We start from the raw sequence: 26,144 nt of genomic DNA, 5'->3' as shown, positions 1-26,144 counted from the left end.
GTTGAGGGCAACTGAAGAAAGGCACACAAGCACGACTTGTTCCTTGAAATAAAGAGGAATTTCCGGACAGGCAGACCTGTCCAGGGACAGAACGAAGATGACGGGGAGGTGTGAGCCCCTGTCCCTGTGTAAACACACGCTCATGGGGCTTTGCAGAGTAGCAGGTTCACATGTGAGGGTAGGCTCGAGCAGGGTTCCTCACCCTCAGTGATACTGACCTTGGGGACCAAATAAGTTTGCTGGGTGGGGTGCAGTCCGATGCATTGTGGGATATTCAGCAGCATCTGTGGACTCCACCCACGAGATGCCAGTAGCACCCGCCCCCCCAGTGTAACAATCAAAAATGTCTCCAGCAATGGCCACATTTCCCTGGGGAACAGGGTCGTCCCAGCCACATCGAGAGCCACTGGACGAGATGGACGTGAAGAGCCTTTTCACCCCTGATACTAGATTCACATTCTCTATTTTGATCCCGCTCAGGATTACACGGCTCCAAAGAAGCTGACCGCTTGGGTCATGTTTCAAAGCCCAAAGTTTACCCCCAGGATCTGCTACAGATGCCTTGTCATCCTTAAACCCAATTTATGAAAATGAAAAAATATGGTGTTTTCAACTCCTCCCCAGCCTCTGGCTTCCTGTTCCTGTTAGCTAATCTCATACTGCATGAAAACGCACAGCTCTGATTGTTATTAAATGCTTTGTACCATAGGAAGTGACACAAGGAAGCCTGGCCCCGCCTGCATCTAGAAAGCCACGAAGAGGAAGAAGACATCGATCCCATAGAGGCCAGGCCCCTGACCTGGCATCACCTCCCTTAATCTTCATAACAGACCTAGGAGGTACAGGATCTGAAATAATGTCCATGTTATAAATAAGGCTACTGAGATCTAGAAAAGTACAGGGATGGGCCCAGTGTCTCACAGTCAAGGATCACAGGCCTGTTGCTGAATTTTGTACACTTTGTCTGGGCCAATCTCCTGGACCCAGCCCCTCCACTGACCACTGTTTTGATGGTAAGAAGGTCACATTCCTTGTGTCCACCATAACTTATCACTGAGGCTGCCTGGAGGGCTGGGTGGGGAGTGACTTATAGGCTGTTTGGGATAATGGCAGGGTTCTGTGAGCAAACGAAAATGTCTATCGTGGAGCTATGGATGAACGCCTCTGAGGGAAGTGGGCATAAGGAGATAGGACAGGAGGTGTTAATAAAATTAATAAAATGAGTGAGTGATAGAAATCTCAGATGGTTGAGGGGAAATATGAGAACCATAGAGGCAGGGACTTCACTTCTGAGTTTATAGGTTAGAAAGAAGCTCAGCCTCTTGAGGGGCTTCTGAGTCCAATATGGTGCTAGAACATCAAGTCTTGGGGATGGTGTGAGGAAGATAGGGTTTCTCAAGCATCCACCATCCCACCAAGAGGAAAGCAGAAGTGATGAGAGAAGTAGGTGGGCAGAGGGGCTTGGAGTCCAGATAAAGACAAGTGTGAGGAATCTGCAGTGTTGAGCCCCAGACACAGTGGCAGGACCATGGACAGATCCTCCTGCCCACCCAGAGATGAGGCGCGACCATTCACATACACAATGGCACATGCCTGTTCTCAAAGCACAGACACAATCAGGTCTCTGACATTTCAGTCCATCGGTGGTTCAGATCCCCTCCGATTCAACTTCCCATGTTATGAAAACTCCCATAGCAATCAGACACATCTCAGGGCTGGGACAGTCCTTGAGAGGGAAATGAAAGTGCTAACAGGGACTCTGAAATTTGAAGGGGCTGGAGAACCTTTCCACCCACATTAGCCCAACCTCATCTCCCACTCTCCACTGGAGAACGCGGAGCACTTGCTGAAGAGGTTGTTTAGAGAGATCAGAAGTGAGGATTAACTTGCAGAAAGTGGTCGGCATGGGCTGAGATTCTGCTAGCAGAACAGATGAAAAGTGCCTCCGTCTTCACTTTAAGCCTAATGAGGGGAGTCTCTACATGAGCATACCCCATGTCCCCCAGAACACAGGTCCTGGTGCCCGTCCTGCAAAGGTCCTCAGGAGAGAGGGTGAGGGTGGCTGGGCTGGCTGAAGGAAGAGCGAGCAGCTTGGGCTGGAGCCCCTCCCCAGTGCGACATGAGGGTGAAAGTGCTCATTTGTCCAACATCCAAGGGCCAGATGCGTGTTCCTTGGAGAAGAATCAGCCCAAAGAGCTTCCCGCGAGGAGTGAAGGACTCAACCGTAGGAGGCATCACTGCATCAGAGAACTGCAGGGGCTCAGGGAGAGGGGGACTGCCACAGGGGTGTATCTGCAAGGAACGCACAAGAACACCCCAAGAGCAGAGAAAGCAGGATTCTGCATCTGCCCTATGAGGAGCCGTGCAGGCAGCTGAACCCATCGCTTACAGCTCTTTGCCTCTTCCGCAAGCTCCTCCCTCCTCCTTGCGCCTGACCCTGCAAGGCCCACATGCCCCGGGGGGAAGGAGGCACGAAGCTCTATAAAGCCGCTCAACATACCCTGTTGCTGCACTGGGGGTTCCCTACTCTGGGGCCAGGAGGTGGGGTGCAGCAGAGAAAGGGGGCAGTGCAAATGAGAAGTTATAAATCAGATGAGAGTTTGGAGTTTGGGCAATACATTCGACTGGATTTTTTAATACCTGAAAAAAAAATGACCATCTATCTATTACACGAAATAACACGGGGAGGCCCCGTGACCTGGTGGTTTACCCCGGGGGAGGAGAAGGAGGCCTCAGAACAAGTTTAAAGGAAGCAATTATGAGAAAGAAGAGCGCTGCTTCCGACTGATTTAATCAGTAGGTTACACCCTAAACGGATTTCCAATTTTCAGAGAGTTGAAATACAATAGCGGATATTTAGTAGAAAGATGAGGATTCTGGCAGAATCTCTGATTCTGAAGGGGTCTTGAGGTTTGCAGCCTCATAAGGTCATTAATCTAAAGACCTAATGAGTACTGCAATGGAGGGGTCAGACAGGAGAAGTTACCAGGTAACACACTCAGGAGGTCAGGAGTTTTCTGTGCAAGCCGCATTCGAGCTACCCGCCTAACATGCATGCAGCTTGAAATGACCGCGTATTCCTTGCCCACATATGTGAGCACTGAAGGGACACCACAGCTCATCAGGACCTGGGCTTCTGAGGAATGTTCGTGGCCAGGGGGATACCCCAGGTCTGGGGAAGGGCTGAGCAGAAGAAGGTGCACTATCACCGCCCGAGGGCTCCAGGGCCACTCACTGCTGCTCGCTGTCCGTGAAGTGCAAGTCCACCTTGAGCTGGAAATCAACTTCACTTAGCGCCTCTTCCACCTAGAGGAGAAGCACAGTATAAGGACTGGAGACGTCAAATCTAGTCCAAATGAAACAAAAAAATTGCTGGTCTATTTCCCTAAGTTTAGAAAAAGAATCTCACCACAAAATGAATGTCATTTACGTGTTAAGCGGAATTTCAGCGCGTGTTCTATGGAATTCCGGTTGAAGAGGGTATCCGTATTACATGCAAGTTAGAAGGAAGGGATTTCCATAGTGAAATTTGGGGAAAAGCCAATTTGCAAAAAAAAAAAAAAAAAGTTAAGCAATTTTTCTATATCGTAGGACTTTTGAGAACCTTATTTCCCAAACAGCTTTGATCTGGAATCCTTTTAAGCAGGAGTGAAGTGTTCCGTGCACCTGCTTTGGAAAGGGTGGAGCAGCGAATCTGCATAGAGGAAACCCCACTTAGCCAGAGATGGGATAACGGTGCAGGTGAGGTTACTTCAGGCACCTTCACCTCCTCTCCTTCAAGTTCACCGAGGAGAAAGCTCACGCTCAGGGAAGTGAAGTCATTTCCCAAGATGGCTCAGCTGCACAAAGAAAGCTTGTCCTTCGTTTCTGTCCTGAGATCCGTTGCCTTTAACCATTTATGCTTCAAGATCTTCAGCATTTCATGTCCTACCCATGGCTATTTCCATTTTTAGCTTTTTAAAAAAAATCTGTTTTCATTCATTAGCACGGGAATTTATTGTTCCACCTGCCAGCTTCTCACGTGCATCTAAAAGACGGTAGCCCCCAGTCTTCCTTCCTGCACTAAACACATCACCGCCACCTCCCAGGGAGGCACTTGCTAAATTCCAGAACTCGCTCTGCCCCTAACTCCGGAAACCCAGGTAAGTAACTGCCCCCCTGTGACAGGACATTGTCTCCTCCCCACTCCCAGGCTGGACGCACCTCTTCTCCTATGTAATACACAACACGTGGTTTCGTCCATCTTAACATTCGATGCTTCCTATAAAACTGTTTCAGGTTTATAACCTGACAGCCCATGAGATAAATATCATCTGCAGCCATGTTTCGTTTAGTCCTCATAGTATTTTTTTTTTAATGTTTTAAACAAGGAGCAAACGGAAAATCAGGCAATTTCACATTCCTACTGCAGGTTTCCAGCTTCTGAAAAAACAGGCCCTGCATCTGGCTACGCTGGGCTGGCATTCCAAAGCTGCATTTGAATCGGGCTCGGGAGACTCAGTGACAATACCCATCCAGCCTGTGGCTAAATCCCCCTGGCCCTCTCCTGCCTAGTGTCCCTGTAATCTGGTGTCATTAAGGAGAGACTAGTCTTCACCATTCCGGTCCTCCAGCTCCAGGAATAGCACCTGCCACATAGAAAGTATTCCTGCGTCTTGAAGAATAAATAAGGCTCCTCTCCACGCCCACCTCTTGGTTGGTTTCTGTTTCTTTGCAAGAATATCCTCATTCTGGAGGGATGGAAATCTCTTAGCCAAAGGCCTCTTTGGAAACATGTTCCTGGTGAAGTATAATTCAGGCAGAGACATATGGATGGAATTTATCTTTAGCTCCCCAGGGTTTTAAAATTTGTTTAAAAAAATTTTTAAGCATTTGAAAGTTAACATTTTGCTGAATCCAAGTGCCATGAATAACTTCCTCTCCAAGCTTTGTTTTGCATAATCATGAACCCAGCTTCATGCACACCACCCGAGCAACACAGACTCGACACCAGCTTCTGGGCAGTGAGGCTGGCACAGCCAGCCCTCCTAACCGCCTCGGAGTATGGATCTGCCTCGTTAACAAACATCCGCGGCAGGCTCCCATTTTCAACTTGCTGCAATTTCTTTGGAACAAGGAGAGAAAGCCAGGCCCAGGACAAGCTGTGGCTGGATTAAGCCTGGCTACGAATTCATTGATGTCTCAGTGAATCTTGAATTGCAAGATGCTCTGGAATGTGGTCCCTGGTTTCTCAAATCACTTATTTCACTGCTGGCTGTTGGTTACCCACTCCTCCCTCCATACACACACACACTCACACATGCACGTATACACATCCACACACACATGCACACACTCACACATGCATATATACACATGCACACACACACATGTACGCGCACGTGCACGTGCACACACACACATGCCCTTCCAGTGCCCTGCCTTATTTTGATTAAAGAGATTGTTTCCTTTCAAGGGTGGTTTTTTAGCACCAGGCATCAGTTTTGTAGAGTAGTGGAAATTCTAAGAGTAGCTAGTATTTACGGAAGAGTTCCAGTGTAGGACACTGCATACGACAGTGACCACTGTCCCTACGCTATCTTACTTAATGTGGATAAACCTGTGAATTAAGAAATAATGTCCCACAGGAAGCAAACTTACAGATACCAGGGGCGAAAGCAGGTGGGAAGGGGCAAACCGGGAGTTCGGGGTTATCTTCTGTAACCTGGTCCTCCTCCTCCTCGGGAGGGTAAGCATCTTGTTGCTAACAACCGTATTTCCTCCGCCTGGGCTGCAGGAAGCTCAGCACGGAACGTGCGGGCCACCACCAGCAAAGGTCCAGAGCTACGCCTGCGCCTTCACATTACATTTAACTCAGGTTTTAGTCCCCTTTTTTGTTTTTCCTCTACTTTGGCTCATTCTGCTGCTATTTTTTTTTCCTTGTACTAGTCTATGTATTTTATCAGCCTTCCCAAATCTTCTGGTGGGGAGAGGTGGCTCACAAAGTGTATGTAAATAAAATACCCAAGCTACTCCACATTTCTTACGCTCTGCCACTTTTAATTTCTTTTATTTTTTAACTATCATTTTTGAAGTATAGTCAGTTTACAATGTTGTGTCAACTTCTGGTGTACAGCGTCATGTTTCAGTCATACATATACATACATATATTCCTTTTCATATTCTTTCTCATGATAGGTTACTCCAAGATATTGAATATAGCTCCCTGTGCTGTACAGTAAACATTTGTTGTTTATCTATTTATTTATAGTCATTAATATCTACAAATCTCAAATGCCTAATTTATCCCTTCCCACTCCCTTTCCCCCCCAGTAACCATAAGTTTGTTCTCTATGTCTGAGTCTGTTTCTGTTTTGTAAATAAGTTCATTTGTGTCTTTTTTTTTTTTTCGTATTTCACGTATAAGTGCAGGCAGGCTCTAAAATCACATCCCGACCTGTCAGATCTCAGAGCCGATCTACAGCTCCTCCTTCCCTTCCCGTTTTCCAGGCAAAAGGCACCAGGAGGGATTGGCGAGGCGGGGCTGGCAGTCGATGCCACGACTTACCCTCTCACCGTCTAGGAGCAAGTGAGCACGGAAGACCACGGCATCATTTACAGGCACCTCCTCATTCCTGTACAGGATCTGAAAGACCCGGCTGTGCACGGTGCTCTCGTGGACGCAGGCTGAGTGCAGGCTGCCGCCGTCTGCAAAACAAGGACCAGCAGGAGCCCGTGAACTCCCGGGCTGCCCTGGACCTGCAGCCTGCTCGGCTGTCAGCCCAGATCAGGGAAAGCAGTGGCCCCAAAGTGCATCCCAATTTCCAAAGCTCAAAACCCACAGGTGAATGAGATTCCACCATGTAAGATTTATGTCCAGTGAACTGGGCTGGCCTCTCAGAAAGAACCGTGTTCAATCCTTTCTAAATCATAGGATCATGGCTAAATCATTTCATATGCTGTGGGCGTTGCTCCTTGGCTGAAAATTAGTACCTGCTAAGTCTTCACCTGCTCACAACTTCCCCTCCCTCTGCAAAGCCTTCCACCCCCCCCCCCCGCCTCCTGGAAATAATGAGAAAAGCACCGAGATAAAGACAGAAACTGGTCTTTCTTCTACAAGGACGTCTGAGTGCCCACAGAACCTCTCTCTACTGAAGTGTTTTCTGCATATCACACAGGAGACAAAGGACACTCTGTCTTGAGTTTTAGGTAAACGTGCTTGTTCTAATTATATTAGAGATCCAAGTTTTTCAGGAACTTGTTCAGCTCCACGTTTTCCAATACATTCTCAATGTACCCTAATCCCCTAAACATTGTCCCAAAGTTAAGTTGAACTTGGAAGATGAATCTATCCACTGAGGCTGAGACCTTCCTGCATCCGCTGACCAGGGTTACTGTGGAGAGTTAATGGGCAGATTCCTCTAAATCACTTAACACACAAATCACTAAACACAGCTGGAAAAAATATAGAAATATTTTAAAATAAATAATGCTAATATTTATATAATATAAGGCAAGGATTTCCTATTCATAATAATGGCCAACGATGTGGTATTTCACAACTTCCTAAGTGCTTTTCTAATGCGTTTCTTTCCTTAATCATCATAGAAAATTGCTAGGGTAAGTTTTGCCGCAGATGACGAGACCAAAGCTAAAAGGAGAGGCAGGTGTCGTGATCGCTGCTATGTGACTGCTATGTGACGAGGCATTGTGTGGCTTCATCCTCACATCCACCTAACTAACAACTGGAAAGGACGTCTCAGGTGAATAACTGAAATGCACCCATTTCCTAGCAAGAGGCAGGAAACTCTACAAAGCCCTTCTGAAAACCTGAAATAGCACAATTGCCAAGGGAGCTGAGAAAATAAGAAAAATCGGCCTAACCAGCAAAGGGAAGCTGCTTAAGTGCCTGGTGCTCTGTCCCCTGATGGCTCACACAGTCCCTTGGACACAGGGACAGAGGGTCACTGTCACTTCCCGATGCACAGTGACACCTCAACACCACCTGCCTGGCAGCTTCAGAGCACGGGAAAAGAAGTGCAAAATCCCAGGTGGTTTCCAACGCTGCTCAGATGTGCCTGATCTAATTTGCACTTCATCATGAAGGAAATAAAATGACTGGCCGGATGCAGCCCTGTTTAGACCTGTTGGCTTCAAATTGATGTGGCTTTTAAGCAGAAGTGATCCTTATGTGCAAATGCCTTCCCGTTCTATTTGCTACACCAGCCCTTTCTCTGTCACTGTCAAGGCCTTGGTTGATAAATAAGCCAGACCGACGACGTGGCAGAGGATGGATGGGGTAAATACTCTGAAGGTCAGAGCAACACTAAGCCATCTAGTACCTGGAGGGACAGCCAGCCAAACAGTTCCATCACTTGTCTTCTTGGGCAAATGACATCATGCCTTGTAACAGCAGTTTTCCACATGAAAAAAAAAAAAAAACGGGTATGACCACACTGACTCCCTGGGATCAGGGGAGACATGAAAATAAAATAAATCAAGATCTGAAGACCAGGCACGTACTAGGCATGCAAAATGCAGTAGGATGACTTTTGAATTGTGTTTAGAAAAAGGTCTTAGCACTTTCTGTTGAGTACATTTCTGTGGGCCACCTATCGACGGGAGATTGAGCTCCTCTGACTTTGAGCGGATTGACAACCTACATCACGGGACTCAACAGTATTTGCAGAAGGTCATCACAACCCAAGGTGCCCCATGAAGCCCAGGATGAGGCATTTCTGATGCCCCAGGGGACCTTCTGTGGTTTCCTCATCACTATTAAGTAGGACATAAAAGAACTGTGCCTTCTGCAAAGGAAGGTTCACTGAACAGGAGACACCCTCCTGGCCTGAGGGCATCACTGGGACGGCACCTGGCTGCTTTGTCCCCACTGGGATTCTCCCTTCTTCAACACGGCAGTCCACGCTTGGACACCTTCCTCATCAACCTGGGTCCCTCTTCCTGGCACCCAGAAGGAAATGTTCCTTTCTTCTCCTTGGCCAGGCCACCTGAACTTTCTATGACTGGCTCTCCCGCTCATTCTGCAGAGCCGTCCTTGGCTGACAGAGGGCGCGCATTCACATCGTGTGCACCCTCACCCTCCTCTCTGCACCAGGCGCTGGGCACCCAGGGGTGAGGGCAGTACCCACTCTCTCCATCCTTAAAGACCTGTTCACACTTTGGGAAGTTACCCTTTCCAGGGTGTGGGGGTAAAAAGCCACTTTTCTCTTTGGACCGTTTTTACTCATTGCGTGTTGACCAGGTTTTTACCTGGTCCAATGGGACCCAAGTGGTCCAATGGGAAGGGGCAGATCAGAATCTTCCCCAACATCTGTATATATCAGGGTTTTGTATGTATCAGGGTTTTGTATATATCAGGGTTGACACCCTGCATAAGCATCATCTGAAAGGAGAGTCAGAACTTTGAGGGAAAACAAGACGAATGGAAAGAAGGTGGGAGCAGCACGAGAAGGGACAGGAAGGAAGAGGGGGGAAGAGGAGGAGAGAAAAGAGAACAGGGCCGAGGAGGGAGAGGAGTATTCAACGGCTCCCACCGTCCAAAGAGTTCATTTCAAACAGTTTAATCTGGAATTTCAGGCCGGAAAGCAAGAGGAAAGAAACTTTGAGGTTCTGCTGTTTCTTTTCCCCAAAAATGTGTGAGGTCAGTACTTCGCACATTGATGCATCTCTCAGGGTTTACAACTCAAGCAATGACCTTCCCTCTGCTGAGACTCTCCTCCAGCCCCAGAGGACTCTGAGCACAGATCACAAAGCACAGGCGGTATTCATGCGACATGGACCCCTGCCCCAGAGCCCACGCCAGAGCACCTTCATGAGCTATGGATTGCACCCACTCCCATTCCAAGAACACAGCCGTGGCTCTGTCTGCACACAGGAGCTCCCCAGAGGATTGGGTTTGTGCTAAGCAGTCAATACTCTGGGGGGCCCCTCCAACCCGCCAGGCCTGAGGACAGCTGGGCAAAGTCTGGGCTATTTGAAAATGAAGATGCTAAGAAGCTATCCCAGAATTTCTTCAAACCCAGGCCACATTCACATGCGAGAACCTTCCAAAACATTAGAGTTCATGGAAGTGGAAAAAACCAAGTTAGATTATGAGCAACCCAAGGTCCGGACCTTGGATATTTTTAGGAACAGGACCTCGTTTAATAAAACAAAGATGTATGTTCTAGAACTTGCCCCACCACTTCTTCACTGTATGGCCTTGGGCAGGACAGTAAATTGGGCTTAAATGAGACAAGAACCATGCCCTGCTTATGTTACATAGATGTGAGGCTCCGATGAGATGAGGACTAAAGAAGTGTGGGTTCAGCGTGAAATTCTCCAAACTCAAGCTGATTTCCTGGTAGGATGAAAATGATAAGGATGATGCCTATACTAGATAATTTTCTGGCCATTTCGAGGAATAGGAAGGACAGAAAGTCATCTTGAAGCCAAGCTTTATTGTTGTTTCTAACCATTTCAAAGAAGAGGAAGAAGAAAAAGCCCCCTGAAGCTCAGTTTTCCCAGAGCAGGACCAGAATGATGTCCAGGATCAAAGGAGCAGTGTCTGACTGGAAAGACCAGTGAATGCTCACTGCCAGGGTAGAGAGGCATGAAGTGACCTTCTGTGATTCCATCAAGGCTGCTACCTTCCCCACAGACCTTTTCCCAGGAGTTCAAGTGGAACAGTCTGCTTCGAGAGAGCAGGAAATCCTGGGATCCCAGGGACGAAGGTCTTGGTGACTTCTTCTGGAGTTTGGAAGTTGGGGAGACTGTTAGACTGCGACAGACTTTTTCTTGATGCAGGAGGTATTAACATACCACGTGGATCAGGCATGGAGAACTTGTTCCTGGAAAGAGAAGCACCTTGAGGAAAGCTGGAGTCCAAGATGATGACTGGACGTTCCCCACGACCAAATGGTTTACAGGTAGAAGGCAGATATGGTGTCACCGTGAGCTGATAAGTTCTGTGGACCCATCTAACCTAGCGCAAAGGCTGTGCTTTGAAGAGCCACATCTGGGTATGTGAGTTCCACCTGAAGAGAAACAACCTGGGGTTCTGAGGCTGGTGCCCCCGAGGCCCCCGTGCAGATGCCTGCAGAAGCAAGTTCACCATGGAGAGGGCACCTGTGTGGCCACGAGAAGCTCCCAGAGCAAGGACTGATCAGACCCAGCTTTCTCCTAGCCTGGCATTCAGAAAAAACACCCCGTTCCACTGTGGAATCCCAGAGCCTCCTGGACAGTATGAGGTGGGGAAGCAGGTTGGCATTTCTGCCCACAGGGCATTTAGGGACACAAGCCCTTTTGTGGACCATCTGAAGAGATGTCAATATACTTGCACCTTCCACTTCCGAAGCATGTCAGATTGATGACACATCCACAAAGAGCTGCATTTTAGTTGTCGGGTGATTGCCATCTGAAAGGATGTCACATGTCTTTCTTACTTTCTACTGAAGTACCCATCCATGCATGGAATATTGACTACTTTAATGCACATAAACATGAGTGTATGCCTTATTCACAATCCCAAATTAATATGTTTCTGTGGTTTCTGCTATAAAATACATTAATTAATTCATTAAATTCTTATTAATCACCTACTATGCATCAGGTCATAGACAAAAAGCTGGGACCCAGTCCTCTGCAATCACAGGGCTCCTGGGGGGCTGTGTCTGTCTGCAACATCTGTCTGTGGAGTAAGGACGAGGAGTCCCTCAGTCTTTCATCTCCACAGACGTCTCCTGGTCTGAGCGAATTTCTCATCTCTCCAGATACATCACGTTATTTACAACATCTTATATAGGCCACTTTGACAACTTTAACTGAGGTGGCAGATTATGGACCACAAACTGCACAAAATTGCATACATGTCATTATCTGTAACAATGATTTGAAAAAGTCCCTTCTCTGTAAGATGTCATACACACAGAACTCTTCTGCTCACTTCAAACTGCTCCACAGAAGTGAGCCTGGGATCGGGTGGCCTGAGTTACAGGCACTTTACGTCCTTTATCTCACTTGACCCTGGGCATGAGTCTTTATCTTACTCGTGAGGGGACTCAGGGTTGGGGGGTTGACATCCTCAGCAGCACGGGCCGTAGATGGGAGAACGGTGGCTCCAAAGCGCGGGTTTGCTTTCATTCCTTCACGTCTCAGTGTGTTTATTATTTAACTAAAGGACCACACAGGCGTGACGCCAGTCAGAACACTAGACACAGCGCCAGTCACTGGTGACGGAACAACAATGATAAGGAACAGTCTGCCACGTTCAGTGCCACACTCCCCAGCTTGCTCTCTCCTCACAGCACCCGTGCTTTCACCATCACCCCTATTTTGCAGAAAAAGAACTGAAGTCCTAGAACGATGGAACAGCTGGCTTTTCATATTGTACTCCTCAAGTATGCCCGGAATCAATCAATCAATCAATCATTAACGAGTGCAGGGATGAGGAGGGGTGACTTCTGGAAGGCTCCCTCCGTTGGCGGTACTTCCTGACTTACTCCACAAGAAAACCTGATCTGCACAGCCGACACCGTGGGCTGCCAGAGATTCGTGTTTGCAGAAGGAGGTCAACCAAACAAAAAAAAACGCAGGAAAAAAATACCATTTAAATTCCTGAAAATGAACAAGGGCTGCTGATGTAACTCATCAGTAAGCATTCGGCCATCAACACTGATGGGCTTAATTACCTAACTGTAAGCCGCTGGGCCCTGCCTGTTAGAGTGAGCCCGGGAAGGTCAGCACTTGAGCGCACTTTATTAGCCAATAATGTGCATGGCTATATAATCTCAAAAGTAAAAGGCCGGCGTGTCATCTTTAACGTGCTCCAGGCCACCTGCTGGGCGTCCTTCAGGCCAGTCCTAAGCGCTGCCCAGTCTCAGGTGTTTTCATCGTATGCCGATGACAGAGCCCGGTGCCCGGTCTTGTACCTCACGCTTTTGTAAGGACAATGCACAGACTGGAGTGAAAAGACATGGATTTGCTCTGGGCTCTGCCATCCATACACCATGCACCTGTGAACAGAGGAACTTACCTGGTCTGAACTTCCATCTCCTTATCTGTGACCTGGGGACGGGAGTTCAAGGGTTGGGAGGGTTGGACGGGGTGACCTGGGAAGGTACCAGGCACAGAGGCTAACATGTAGCAGGCGCTCAGAGAAGCTGCAGCGAATGCGCTTCTGGGTGGGCGGGCGTGTGTAGCTGATGTGACTCTTAAACATATCCACAACAGAACCCTAGCAGCTACCAGCAGAACCCTCAGGGGAGGTGGAAAGGGAACCCTCAATTGTTTTCTTTTTTTTTAATGGATGTACTGAGGCTCAAACCCGGGACTTCATGCATGCTAAGCACGGGCTTTTCCACTGAGCTTCGCCCTGCCCACCCTTAACTGTTTCTTGATGTTGGGAAGATGGCGGGCTTGGGCCAGGGCAGTGGGCACTGCCTGGAAAGATGGAGAATCAAGAATCTCCCTGCCAGGGAGTCACTGAGTGAGATTTTGACTCTCCCAGCCTCAGTTCTTTCACATCCCCAAATGGCAGTAACAGTAATATGACTCAACAGAGTAGTAAGAGGATTGCTTAGCCCCCACCCCGCCTGCTGACGGCAAGTAGCTAAGTTCATGGTTTCCCTTTCACCTCGCTGCTTCCCCTGGACGGCACCTCCCGAACCTCCCACCTCTGTGCGTTCCACCCAGATCTTGCTAGTTCCAAGACTTCATACGCCACTGATAAGCTGAAAACTCTCAGATGTCTGGCTGTAGCTCCATCTCTCTCCTGAGTGGACAAGGTCCCTCACCCTCGTGACATTACTCCTCTGACATCAAAACGCACCATGCACTTGCATATCCAACAGAGGACCTCCGGATGCATTTCCCACACATGCTCCTCCCCCATCTCCTAACCACAAGGAGGAAAGAATTTCCGGGCCACCTTTGATTCCCCTTTCACCCTCACCCTCTCTTCAAATTCCCCCCAAATACTTGGGTTTACGTTTAAAAATCCAGCTCTGATTAATCTAATCCTTTTGGCATCGCTTCTTAATTTTCTCCCCATACAGAATATGGAAAACTTTATCTTGACTTCTCCCATTACTGCTCTGTAGTCTATTAATATAAAATATAAATCAGACTCCATCACTCCCCCACTGTCGCTCTTAGAATAGAACTGAAATTATTTGCTGCAGTTTAATTGGCCCCAAATGACCAGTTCGGAAGCTGCCGTCCAGGTGAGGGCTTAGCACAGAGCCAGTTCTTTTCGTGGTGTCCAGGTCGGGCAAATATTTATAAAACGCAGGACTGACCAAGGCTCCAAGTGACCGGATCACAGAGAATTGGCAGCAGTGTTGAATAAGCATTTGAGGAAGTGAACTGAATCTTGGCTCAGGCAGCTAGCTCCCCGAGGCTGTTCCCTGCTACATCCTCACGATGACCCTGGAGCCACAGCTATCCCGCTCCCTTGCAAAAGGGACTAGGTCTGCCTGAAACACACAACGTGGGGTTTTCTGAGAAAGGTAGAACCCAGGCTGCCTCTTCTAATCCTGAAACCCATTCTGTTAAGAAGTCATTGGGAGCCCCAGCAAAAGGGAGGCAAAGAGCCCTGTTTATGTGATTCAGACTTTCCTGAACCATCTGTCTCAACCATATGCTTCCCCAGGAGAACTAAGTACAGCCACAATTGCAGCTAATCAGATACCTGCAGGCCCCGCCCCACGGCGGTCCTGGTGTGTTCCAAGGAGCACAGGGCCCTTCTCCAGCCCACGGTGACCTTGGCCTTAGTGGGAGACCACAGCACGCAGGGGACAGTTGTGACTTGCTATGAAAATGTCAGGAAGTCCCCAGAGGCACGGCAACGAGGTCAGACCAGGTGGTCGCTCTGCCTTTCTCTTCCAACAGGGATGGAGGATCCCTCCAGAAGGCCAGCTCCACTACCAGGGCTGAGCTAAGACTGTCCAGTCCAGAAGGAGATCAGCACCCCAAGGCCCCAGCTCTCGAAGGGCTGAACCCAGCACTGTCCCCTCCCCAAGCCATGAACGAGCGGTGCTCGCCGCAGTTAGGGGCATTCTCACCTGGTCTCTCCTCCCATGCCTCACCTTTCATCTATCAGGACCGCTCCCTCCATCCATTAGGGCATGTATTTAGGCCGGGCCAGGAGTCAGGAGAGGGGGCGGGATATTCCACATGGTTAGCACAGGTACCAACCAATCAGAATGCATGTAGGCACAGTGATGTGCTGTGTCCTGCAGGCACACATCCTTTATTCATGGACCAGAGGGAATGTGAAGGTCTGGGAGAGGGGCCAGGCTAGCTGGCCAGTGGAGGAGTGGCTTAGAGATGTGAGTGCAGTGGCAAATGTGACAAGTGTTCATGCCAGATGCATTGGTTGAAGATCACCCCTGGTTAAAATGAACACGGCATGTCCCTGCCATGTGCGGGTCAGCCCAGCCTCCCTGCTGAGACCCGTCCCTGCAGTGAGAGCTGTCTCCAGATTCCCATGTTTTCGCCTCACTCATTCTCCCTCTAAACTCCAGCATCAGCCCAGAGGAAGCTGCGAGCCTGTCCCCCAGGGCATGGGTGGCCTTGCAGGCGTATTTCCCCCTCCCTCCACCAGCTCCTTTTCTTCCTGCCGTACATCTGCTCCAAGTGCCACAGACGCACAGGCCGTCTGTACACAGACTTGGGAATCATCCCAGGGCCAGCTCTCCTCCCTCCAACTCAAACCACCTCCATCACGAGATACCCCCAGGCTCTCGAAGTTGCTCAGCATACCTTAGAGTCCTGGACTCCGATGGGTCAGCCTGACTCAGACCTGGCACTGGCTGAACCTAGCAACTGACCTTCAACTTCACACACAACAAACGCAGTACAGGGGGTGTCTCCCGCGCACCCTGACCGAACTTGCTGATCTGAACTCCGCGGCTCAAGCCTACAACTGGACCAGATCTGGCACAGCTGGCGTGGATGGTAACCACCCACCACCCACTACTGTGGTGCTGACACTTGCGGGAGCGGAAGCCTCAGGGACTGAGGTGGGATCTGAGCCCTTCCCATCCTCCTGGCCTACTTCAAACACTCGCCCTTTCAGCAAGCTGTCTCTGACCATCCCAGCTTGGAGAGAATGTCCTCGTCTGGATCCTACACGTTTACTCCTCAGCCCTCTCCTCCAGGAGACAGAAGATGCTCCATCTTTGGCTGTACCCCCTCAACACACTAACACCCCATCCATCAAAAACACAGGATTCCAGGGACCGGAGACACAAGACAGTCCCTGCTCTTGAAGAAGGCCTGTTAATCATTCTCTTCCCTCGAATAAACGTTACCATTTCCTCCACCGTTTCACCTTTTGAATCTGGTACTTATGACCTAGTTCAGTCAATTATAGAAATATGCAGGATGGCGGGAGGAGTGTCAGAGGATGGTTTAGGCCTCTGGGATGCAGGGTGGTGCTAAGAGGCCCGGGTTAGTGTCTCGATTTTTCCCCATGACAACGACATGATGTCCCTTTAATCCCTTTGCTTCCTGTAAAATGGAGCCATCATCTTTAATTGCAGTATTGTCATGTCAGTATTAGACCCTGGAAACAAATGCCTGTGGTTCACTAAGACGAACACTATAGTTCAGTCTTCTAATTACTTTCTTAATTATTTGGAAGTGGGTACAGATTGACAGCAACTTTTACCATGCTAAATACAAGTTTGTTTCTGATTGGACCTGGTTATGTATTGCTCATTTTCAGAGGTCCTAGCATAGAGCTTGCTTAAAGCCAGTAATTTATATTTTTGAATATTCTTTTTCCTATGACATTTTCCCCACTAAGCTTTCTTCTTCTCGTTCATCAAGGGCCCCCGGCTCTGTCCCTTCTTCAGACGTTGTCCCAGTGCCCCAGGCAGAGGTGACTGCTCCGGCCTGTTCCCAGAGCAGTTTGCACCAACTTACTTAGAACGCTTGCCACACAGAGTTACAGTTCTGTGCGACTGGCCTCTGAGCCTGCAGAGTGCATCCCTCACCAGTGCCTTCCTGGCTTCTAGCAGGACTCTGGCATCAAAGGCACACGATTAATATTTTTTAACGAATTGATAGCCTCATCCTTATCTCAGAATCCTGTGTCTCCTCACAAATGTCACCGCTTCCTGGAGATGTTCCCTTTTAGTGTAGTTACTACATTATTACAAGCAGCCCAGGCTCTGAAATCAAATCTGCATTTGAGTTCAGGCTTTCCATTCATTTATAATTTTTTTTATATTTTTTTCACCTATTCTTTCAAAAACAAATTGTACTGAAATATAATATACAGTACAGACTCCATTCTAGGTTACTTAGCACAAGATAGTGGGTGTAAGTCCTCGAGCGACGCTTGTTGCTCATCTATTTTATACACAGTAGTCGGTCTCCACTAATCCCAGACTCCTCCCCTGCCCCTCCCCTGCCCCTCCCCTCCCCTCATTAAGCACTAATTCTCTGCACCTGTGAGTCTGTTTCTGTTTTGCTATATGCCTTTCTTTGTATTACTGTTTAGATTACATATATAAGTGATATCATTCAGTATTTGTCCTTCTCTGTCTAATTTTACATAATATTCTCTAGGTCCAGGCATATTACTGCAAATGGCAGAATTTCATTCTTTTTGGTGGCTAAGTAGTATTCCATTGTGTGTGTGTGTGTGTGTGTGTGTGTGTGTGTACACATCTCTATATATGCATCTATACAGATCACATCTTCTTTATCCATTTGCCTGTTGATGGACATTCGGGCTGCTTCCATGTCTTGGCTATTGTAAATACTGCTGCTGTGAACATTGCGGTGTATGTATCTCTTCAAATTAGTGTTTTTGTTTTTTCGAGATATACACCCCCTTGCAAATTACTTATGTTTTGGGGGCCTAACAGTCTTCATATTAAACTAATCATGAGAGCCTCTTCCTCTAAAGGTCACTGTGGAAGTCAGACAAGACCATGATGGGTGTCATTACTTTTATTAAAAACGCATACCTGCTCTCACCTCATCCTTCCGTGCTCACACCTGTGCTGTGTATAGTCCGTCTTCTGTTTTATTCATCTTGGAATCACTGTATCCCCACCCATGTGCCCCCTCTCATGGTTTTGTAAGCTACCTGAAGGCTTAGACAACAGGATGGTCTCTTTCCTGGGACCTAGGTAAGTGCTCTCAATAAACTAGATGTTTAACAGGAGTTTGGCAAGGTACGAGGTGGGGTGGTAGCCTGGCCATCCCCAAAGGAAGACTGAGTCCTCATTAAGGAAGGCAACTTTTCTTTTCTCATCTGAGCCTCTATCCTAAGTCTGAGAATCCACACATCAATATGGGGACTAATAGCCAAAAGAAAAGTACGTAGTCCTACACCCATTTCACAGATAGGAACTGGGAGTCTCAAGAAGATGAAGAATCCAGCCCAAGGGCAGAACAAGCAGTGGAATCCAGAATCCTACCTCCAAGTCCAGGCCCCTCCTTGATGCTCACTGGGGCACTGAAGGACTATTTCCAAGGATGTTTCAATGCCTTTGTGTCTGAGCAAATTCTATAAAGAGCATCTGAAAGTCACAGAGGCACCTGCCTGGGTGTTGGCCAAGGCTTAGCCAGTTGGCTCCAAAATCAATGCACGCCCAGACCTACGTCCTCAGAATCAATTATTGCAGCTTTAGATTCAATCACCAGATGGCCTGTTTTCTCAGGCTCATTTTCCTTCATGCCTCCACCTTGGTGCAGAGGTGACTGTGCAAACTTGCTGATGTGAACCATGGCCACTATCCCCCAGCCAGTGTCACTGGGCTCAGGGAGGGGGCGCAGCTCACCTCCTGGACATCCCGGCAGAATCAGCCCCACCCAGTGCTGGGCACTACATTCCTCATGAGCACACAGCATCTGCTGGCTATTTAGGTACATGTCTGTATGTGGTCCCTGGGGTTCGCTCAAGCTGTAACTCATCTCAGCAGCCAGAGGACTGGGCGCTGGACCCGAGAAAAAGTAAACTTTTCACGACTGGAGGGTTTCAATTATTTTCACTTCCTTATTTTACATCTTTAACTTCTCCTAAACTAGATCTTCCCCTAAGTGAAGCCCACTTGCTCTCATTAAAATACAATACGCACAAAAGCCAAAACTCTCATCCTTTCTGGCCACCACTCTCTCCCTCCTTGCCTTAGCGGTGACACTCACTCAAAGAATGTCCCTACTGGCTATCGCCACTTCTCATCATTTTATTCACTCTTCAGCCCCCCAAAATCTGGTTTCTGGCCCCTTATGACCACCCAAAGAGCTCCTATCAAGGTGATTAGTGCTCTACATGTCACTAAGATTTCTAGGAAACTTTTAGGGCACACCGTGCTTGAATCCTCAGAAGCATTCTGTCACGCTGGCCAATCCTTCCTCCTTGAAACATCCTCTTCCCTCGGCCTCTGTGCAATCAAGCTCCACTCCTTTCCTTTTGACGCTCTGGTAGATTCTGTCTGCCTCCTCCTCAGGGGCACCTCTCTGACAGTTAGCAGGCCTGCACCCCCCTGCCCCAGTGTCACCCCCCACCTCCCTGACGGTGGTTTGTCTGACTTCGTAGTGTCTATTACTATTGGAGGCATATTGTCTGTCTTCTATTCCACCCAGAAGGTGAGCCCTAGGAGAGCAATGAATTTGCCTGTTTCACACATTCCCCAAGTTCTGTCATGAAACAGAAGACGGCACAAGAGCCAGGCAATGAAATGTACGTGTCTTACCCAGACTCTTCCTCTAGGTTCAAGACCTCTACGTTCAGCTGCCTACTTGAGATCTTCTGTCGGGATTTTCAAAGACACCACCTACTTTACATGTTGAAAAGTAAATTCTCCATAGCACCACTAGAGAGAGAGAGAAAAAAGCGAAGATTCTGGTTTCTTTCCCAGCATTCCTTATTTTAGTAAATGGTTCTATGCTCCAGCCTGTCGTGTAAACCAGAAATCTGAGCGTCTCCTTCTCCCTTGCCTTCCGAGTGTGGTCCCTCACCCAATGCTCGTTCCTCTCCATCTCAGCCACTGACGCGCCTGCCCCAGCTCGCCTGGCCTCTCCTCTGGGCGCCTCCATGGCCTTCCTTCTGCTCCACCTGCCTCTGGTTCTGTCTCTCCACAATCTTGCCAAAGGAGAGTCTTTTCAATATGCAAATAGGATCAATCTGCTTCCCTGCTCAAAATCCTTCGGTATCTTTCCATGCCTCTTAAGATAAAGGAAGAAAACCTTTTTTTTCCTCCTGCTAGAGTTCTTGAAGCCAGTTTGCCCCTTTTCATCTTCGTCTTGCTCGGGGCTCCCTCGTTTACTGTTTTGCAACCACAGGGGCCTGCCGCCCCCCCGAGTCACCACATCACCTTTGCCCTAGGTATTCCTTCTGCCTGGAGTGGTGCTCCCCTTCCCTGTAGACCACGCTGACTTCTGCGCATCCACCCCTTTCCCCAGAAAATGTTCTCGCATCTCCCTAACACCATCAAGCCCGTGGTCACAGGCTGTTGTGACACCATGCGTCTCTCTGGGTGTCGTGACATTAGTTGGTGTGAAAGCAGCTGATTGACGGAGTCATCCCCTACATTAGACTACATCTTCTGTGAAAGACGGGTTCTTTTTTGCTCAGGTATCTGCTTGATAGATCTTTGGTGAACGTGAAATTGAAAAATATATATTTTTAGGTTTGAAAAAATATATATAAAGATTTTAACCTATTGATTTTTTAATATTTTTTAAAGAAATCATTTCATTCTCATTTGATCAGGACCCCCCAAAAAATCATAAAAATATAGAGAAGTCAAGTGATCCACTTGATGGAACAACAATCAAACTGTGGCCATGATTCAAAAACACCCAACTCCTTGACGCTGTTGATGTATAAACTCTCTGAGATTGTTTGCTCCTTTAAAATGGAAACAGAGGTACTTTTCTCCAAAGATTGTTATGAGGATTTATAAAATAGGATTTACAAAATACCTAGCACAGTGCCTGGTCTATTCTGTTATAAAATCAATAGAGATTTATTAGTGCCACTGCTACCAATCCATGAAAATGCAGGTCATTCTTTGGCACCTATTTCAGAAAGTTGAGGCAAAGTACATTTACTTCAACGAAGATAAACAAGAACATTCATTTTCAAGAGGCTTGACTTTTATCGTACTTTAAACTAACGATATCGACCAGAACGGCTCTAAACCAAAGCCATCAATCCTGGAGAACGTGGGCTCAGGCAAGGCTTTCAAAGAGGATTTAGGTGAGAGGGAAAGTGTCTTTCAGTGAGGTCTGGGAGTGATGTGCAATTCTCGTCGTTCATCTCCTCATCCTTTCATCCACCCATCCACCCATCCACCCACTGACTCAACACGTCGGCACTGAGCGACAAAGGTGTGACCACAGGTGCCCGAGCTGTGGCCGTGAGGAAGAGTTTCCATCCTCATAGGACTTACACTGGACTCAGGGGAAACACTCACTTACAGTGTCATACATGCTACAAGAATAGATATTGAAGAAAACACGGCACACGACTTGGATGGAGGATCGCGTGAGCTTGCAAAGATGAAAACAGGCATCTGACGGATCATTAAAGTTGAAGTTTGACAAAGGCCACAACAGATCCTGCAAACCAGTGTGAAAAGCTAGACTCAAAAGCAGAGTCCACATAGGGAGTGGGTGAGAACCACGGCTCTGAGCTCCTCCGTTAGGTTAGAGGAGTCCCGTGGCATCAGGTGGAGAAGGAAGAAAGGATTTGGAGAGGGCATATGCACGGATGTTTCGAGAAAGCTGTTGCTATGAAGTCTGTCTCTATTTACACCACCTCCAGTGGAGGAGAGAAAAGCAGTGTTGGTTCCTCTCAACCCAGCACGGAGCGCCTCCCCGAACAGCCTGATACAGACCCCCCCGGCTGGGGACCAGAGGACCAGTGCGTGTTTCCCTCCTTGGTAAGTCAAGGCCATCCCATGCAGCAGGACAGAGGCTAACGCACTGGGATAAGCTCTTAGACGTTCAGAATTTATTGAGGCAAAGGAGACATTATTATGGACCAGATGTGAGTTTCGTAGGGATGAGCGTTGACCTGGTGCCACTTTAAGGCTAGTCAAATGGGACCATGTGGTGTGACAAGAAGACCTCAACAGGGAAAGTATGGAAGGGAAGTAAGTCCAGTTACAAGACGGAGACGAGCGCAGGCTGAGCCAGCAGGGAGGTGGTGCAGAGGTGCTGACGTGGGACCCTGGGGGTGCAACCCATTAGCAGAAAGGCAGAGAATATACACCAACAAGTTAGCCATGGTTTCTTTGGGGACAGGTGGGGTCTTGCCTTTGGATGGTGGTCAGAAATGTCTGTGGCCTAATTTGTCATATGCTCAAGGCGGCTTTAGTCATAGATCTCTGATGTACTCCCACTCATAAAAGGGTGAAATCTTTGAAATGACAGAGCTGTGTCATTTATGCAGAAAATTACTGAGATGGCCACTCAGTGCTGCCTCCTGTGTTACTCTCCCTCCTGCCAGCAGCCCTCGTGCACTCTGGGGGAAGCAAACCAGGGTTGTTCATTCATCCATTAAATGCATGGCTTTTTTCTTCCATTCATGTTATTTTTTTTAATTGAAGCATAGTTGATTTACAATGTTGTGTTAATTTCTGGTGTACAGCATAGTGATTCAGATATATATATACATATATGCATATATATATATGCATTATTTTTTCATTATAGGCCATTATAAGGTATTAAATATAGTTCCCTGTGCTATACAGTATAAACTTGCTGTTTATCTATTTTACATATAGTAGTTAGTGTCTGCAAATCTCGTACTCCCATTTTATTTCTTCCCACTTCTTTTCCCCACTGGTAACATAATTTTGTTCTCTATGTCTGTGAGTCTGTTTCCATTCTGTAAATAAGTTCATTTGTGTTTTTTAATATTCCATGTATACGTGATATCATATGGTATTTTTCTTTCTCTTTCTGGCTTACTTCACTTAGAAGGACAATCTCCAGGTCCATCCATGTTGCTGCAAATGGCATTATTGCACTCTTTCTTATGGCTGAGTATTCCATTGTATAAATATACCACAACTTCTTTATCCAGTCATCTGTCAATACACATTTAGGTTGCTTCCACGTCTTGGCTATTGTAAATAGTGCTGCTATGAATATTGAGGTGCATGTGTCTATTCGAATTAGAGAGTTTTCCCCAGATACACGCCCAGGAGTAGGATTGCTAAATCACTCGCTTTTAAAGTAAGGTGTACTCTGAACCATCAGACTATCTATTCTAGTCTTCAAAGAGGTTGACTTTAAAATTAAGAGGAAGTTAAGGGAATTCTTATTTATCAAACATCTGTATTCATGAGAAAGCCAGAAAGCCAAGGGCCAGAAAGTTCAAACTGTCTCCAACAAGAAAGGACACTTCCTAACCCAGCAATAGCTCCAGCTTCAGGTGTGACTTGATTCACTGGCAGGGGGATGAAACCCGAAACCTGAGGCCCTCTCTGCTCTCCCTTTCTCCAGCTGCCTTTGACTGTTCTTCACACGACAGGACCGTGGATACAGCAGTTTCAGAACTCTCATCCTAACATCCCAGTAACCAGGAGACTAGACAGTGAGGACCGGTCCCTCCCTCTGAGGTCCCTCAGAGGTCTTGGCCTAGGACCTCGGGATATGTTGATTGTCCTCAGCCAATCAGAGCCAGGCCTGGAGTTGGAAATCAATATGCCACAAAGCTGGACATATGAAAGACATACACGTCCGAAGGAGAACTGGGTTAATGTTGGTAGAAAAATCCAAATCCAGAAAGTCAGCTTCCTCGAGAGTGCCATGTGCGAGGCTGGGAACTTCCTGCTGTTTGATCCATTTAGCTGAACAACAAAAAAAACGAGGCCTCTTCTTCCCCCAGGGAAATTAAACCTCAGGAATTTTAAATGGATTTCCCACTACTTAAACTGCATACGGAAGGCCTTTCTCAGAATGGAACAAAAACAATTATGTAAGGTAAAAATGTTCATTAAGTTTCAAGTTCCTGAATTATAATAGCCACTTTTCCATGGACTAGTGACCTCGGTCCATTTGTCTAATAGCTCTGGGTCTGCAAGGTTTCCACTTAATCTTTCAAGTCCCTTTTGGTCCTAAAACTGTGATGTATTTTGCATTTAAATCTCCTTTCTCTTGTTCCTATTTCAATGACTTCAAGGCAATGATATTGAGAGTCTTTTCTCAATGAAAATTAACTACCAGAAAGGAGATTTCAGATCCTAATAGTTCCTCACAACTCCTGATTCGATTCCAAAATCCTACCGTGGCTGGTTCAATCCTTTGGTTAGAAATCCTGTGCCCAGACTCCTCAAATGCACAAGCCCAAAGAAGGCTGACACCAAAAGCAGCAAAGGTCCCAGGGGGTGGGCTTCTCAGACTGCGCTCCTAGGGTGGGAACTGTCTCATCAGAGAGGAAGGGCCCTGATCTAGGAACCTGGCATGCGGTTCCCACGGGGGTTTTGACATTGATTCTTTGGGTCTACAATTTTCAAAGAGACAATGTCTCCTTATCTACAGAACATGGGTGCTGACCCTGATGGATACCAGGCACTGGGTACTGGGTCATCTATGCTAAGGATGGAGAGGAGTCATAACAGCCCAGTCCCTTCCTTCATTGAGTTCCAGGCTGCAGGGACCAAGGGAGGGGTCAGGTGGCTTTTCCGTAAATACACGCACGCAGCGATGACTACAAAAAGGCACAAAGGCACCAGCACATGGCCAGGCTGGGGGACACTTCCTGGGGGAAATCGACTTCGGGAAAGTAATGAAGCAGGAGTGGGAGCAAGGAGGCAAAGGGGAGGGAAGACAAAGGAGGTACGTAAATGTCCCACCTTCTAGGTGCCTGCACGTTAGTGGCGATACTAATGCGCACGGTAAGAAGCAGCAGGAATCGTGAGGAATGTTCGGATAAAATATTGTGGGAAGATTATAAGAAGCAAGGTGATTCTTAAGTGAAAAGATGAGAAGTTTTGTGTAAGTAGGAGGAAGAAACTGAGCTGGGGACAGTGCTGATCTGGCAATACCAGGGCATAACCGAGAAAAAAGGAGCGGGTTGAGCGTATCTGGTAGGTATCACAGGACAAGCAAAGGCAGCCACTTCCTGGGGGAAACAAGAAGTCATCCAGGCTGAGCCAGGGCATGTGTCAGGGGAAACTTGAAGAGTTTTATGTCAAAGGCCTTGAAGATAAAGCTTAGACATGTTCGGCGACGGGATGCTTTCTACTCCCTATCAGAAACTTCTCTGTAACGTTCGGCACTGTGGCCTGGGACGTGCTCTCTCAAGTCCAATCCTGCCCTCGTCCTTGCTTTTTCTCTCAGTTCTCCGGCTGTTCCTCCTCAGGCATCTTCAGGATGCTTTTCATCCGCTCACCCCGGACGTCCATGTGGCCCCAGCAGTCCTTGGCTGCCTTCTCTTCAAAACGCACAGAACCTTCACGTGTAAACCTCTGCCCAGCGCCGGCTTTCATCTCTGGGTATTTGCTGCTGATTCTGCACAGATGAACCTCAGCTCAGATCTTCCCTGGAACCAGCTGTGACTTCCCTGTGGCTGGGCCATGTGTGCATCTTGTCACACTGAATCATTTTAAGGCAGTGGCGACCCATCTACCCCCTGCCCCAATCCCCTCAACTCAATCCTATATGCAAAGCTAATGAGTAAAACATGCAAGCGTGATTTTATTAATGTAATGTAGCTTGTATATTTCAAGTGTATAATGTTTGCTAAAGAAAACCCATGAAACCATGAGGCCAGGATTCACATGCAAGGTTGAAATCAGGAGCCACAAAGCCATAGATACGCTTTTTTTTTTCCCTGATTGCTTAAGATTCAACACATTGAGCATTTCCAGGAACCACTGTTTGTATTTGCGTGACAAACACTTGATTACTCCTGTCCCCATCCCGCACTGTTTTGGTTCTGGTTTCATTTTAATCCCCCCATGATCACTATTTGCCTTGAGATTACTCAAGAATTCTAAAACTGACTCAATAAGTAAAGCTCAGGGTCGAGTTTAGTTTCTAAGCTCCATCATTACATCTAACGAATGCTCCTCCTCATGAATACTGAAGTGAAATGTGAAGCATGGGGAGCTGGGAGTGAGTGCTGAAATCACAGGTAACCAGACCACGATGACCCGGCATGCCATCGGCTCTCGTGTCGTTGC

General features: G+C 47.6%; 1 protein-coding gene across 1 annotated transcript in view; it reads right to left on the bottom strand.

The window, feature by feature from the left end:
* FAM135B (family with sequence similarity 135 member B) overlaps window positions 1-26,144 on the bottom strand; it is a 234,627-nt gene that overhangs the window by 81,106 nt on the left and 127,377 nt on the right. Inside the window, exons 4-5 of the mRNA XM_032467566.1 lie at window positions 6,548-6,687; window positions 3,236-3,306 (exon numbers count right to left, since the gene is read on the bottom strand). Of these exons, the coding sequence (XP_032323457.1) occupies window positions 3,236-3,306; window positions 6,548-6,687 (211 nt within the window). The remainder of the gene's footprint in view (window positions 1-3,235; window positions 3,307-6,547; window positions 6,688-26,144) is intronic.

Source organism: Camelus ferus, chromosome 25 (genome assembly GCF_009834535.1).
Source record: "Camelus ferus isolate YT-003-E chromosome 25, BCGSAC_Cfer_1.0, whole genome shotgun sequence".
Taxonomy (NCBI): Eukaryota; Metazoa; Chordata; class Mammalia; order Artiodactyla; family Camelidae; genus Camelus; species Camelus ferus.
Note: the sequence above shows the minus strand (reverse complement) of the source record. Positions and strands in the feature narration are given on the sequence as shown.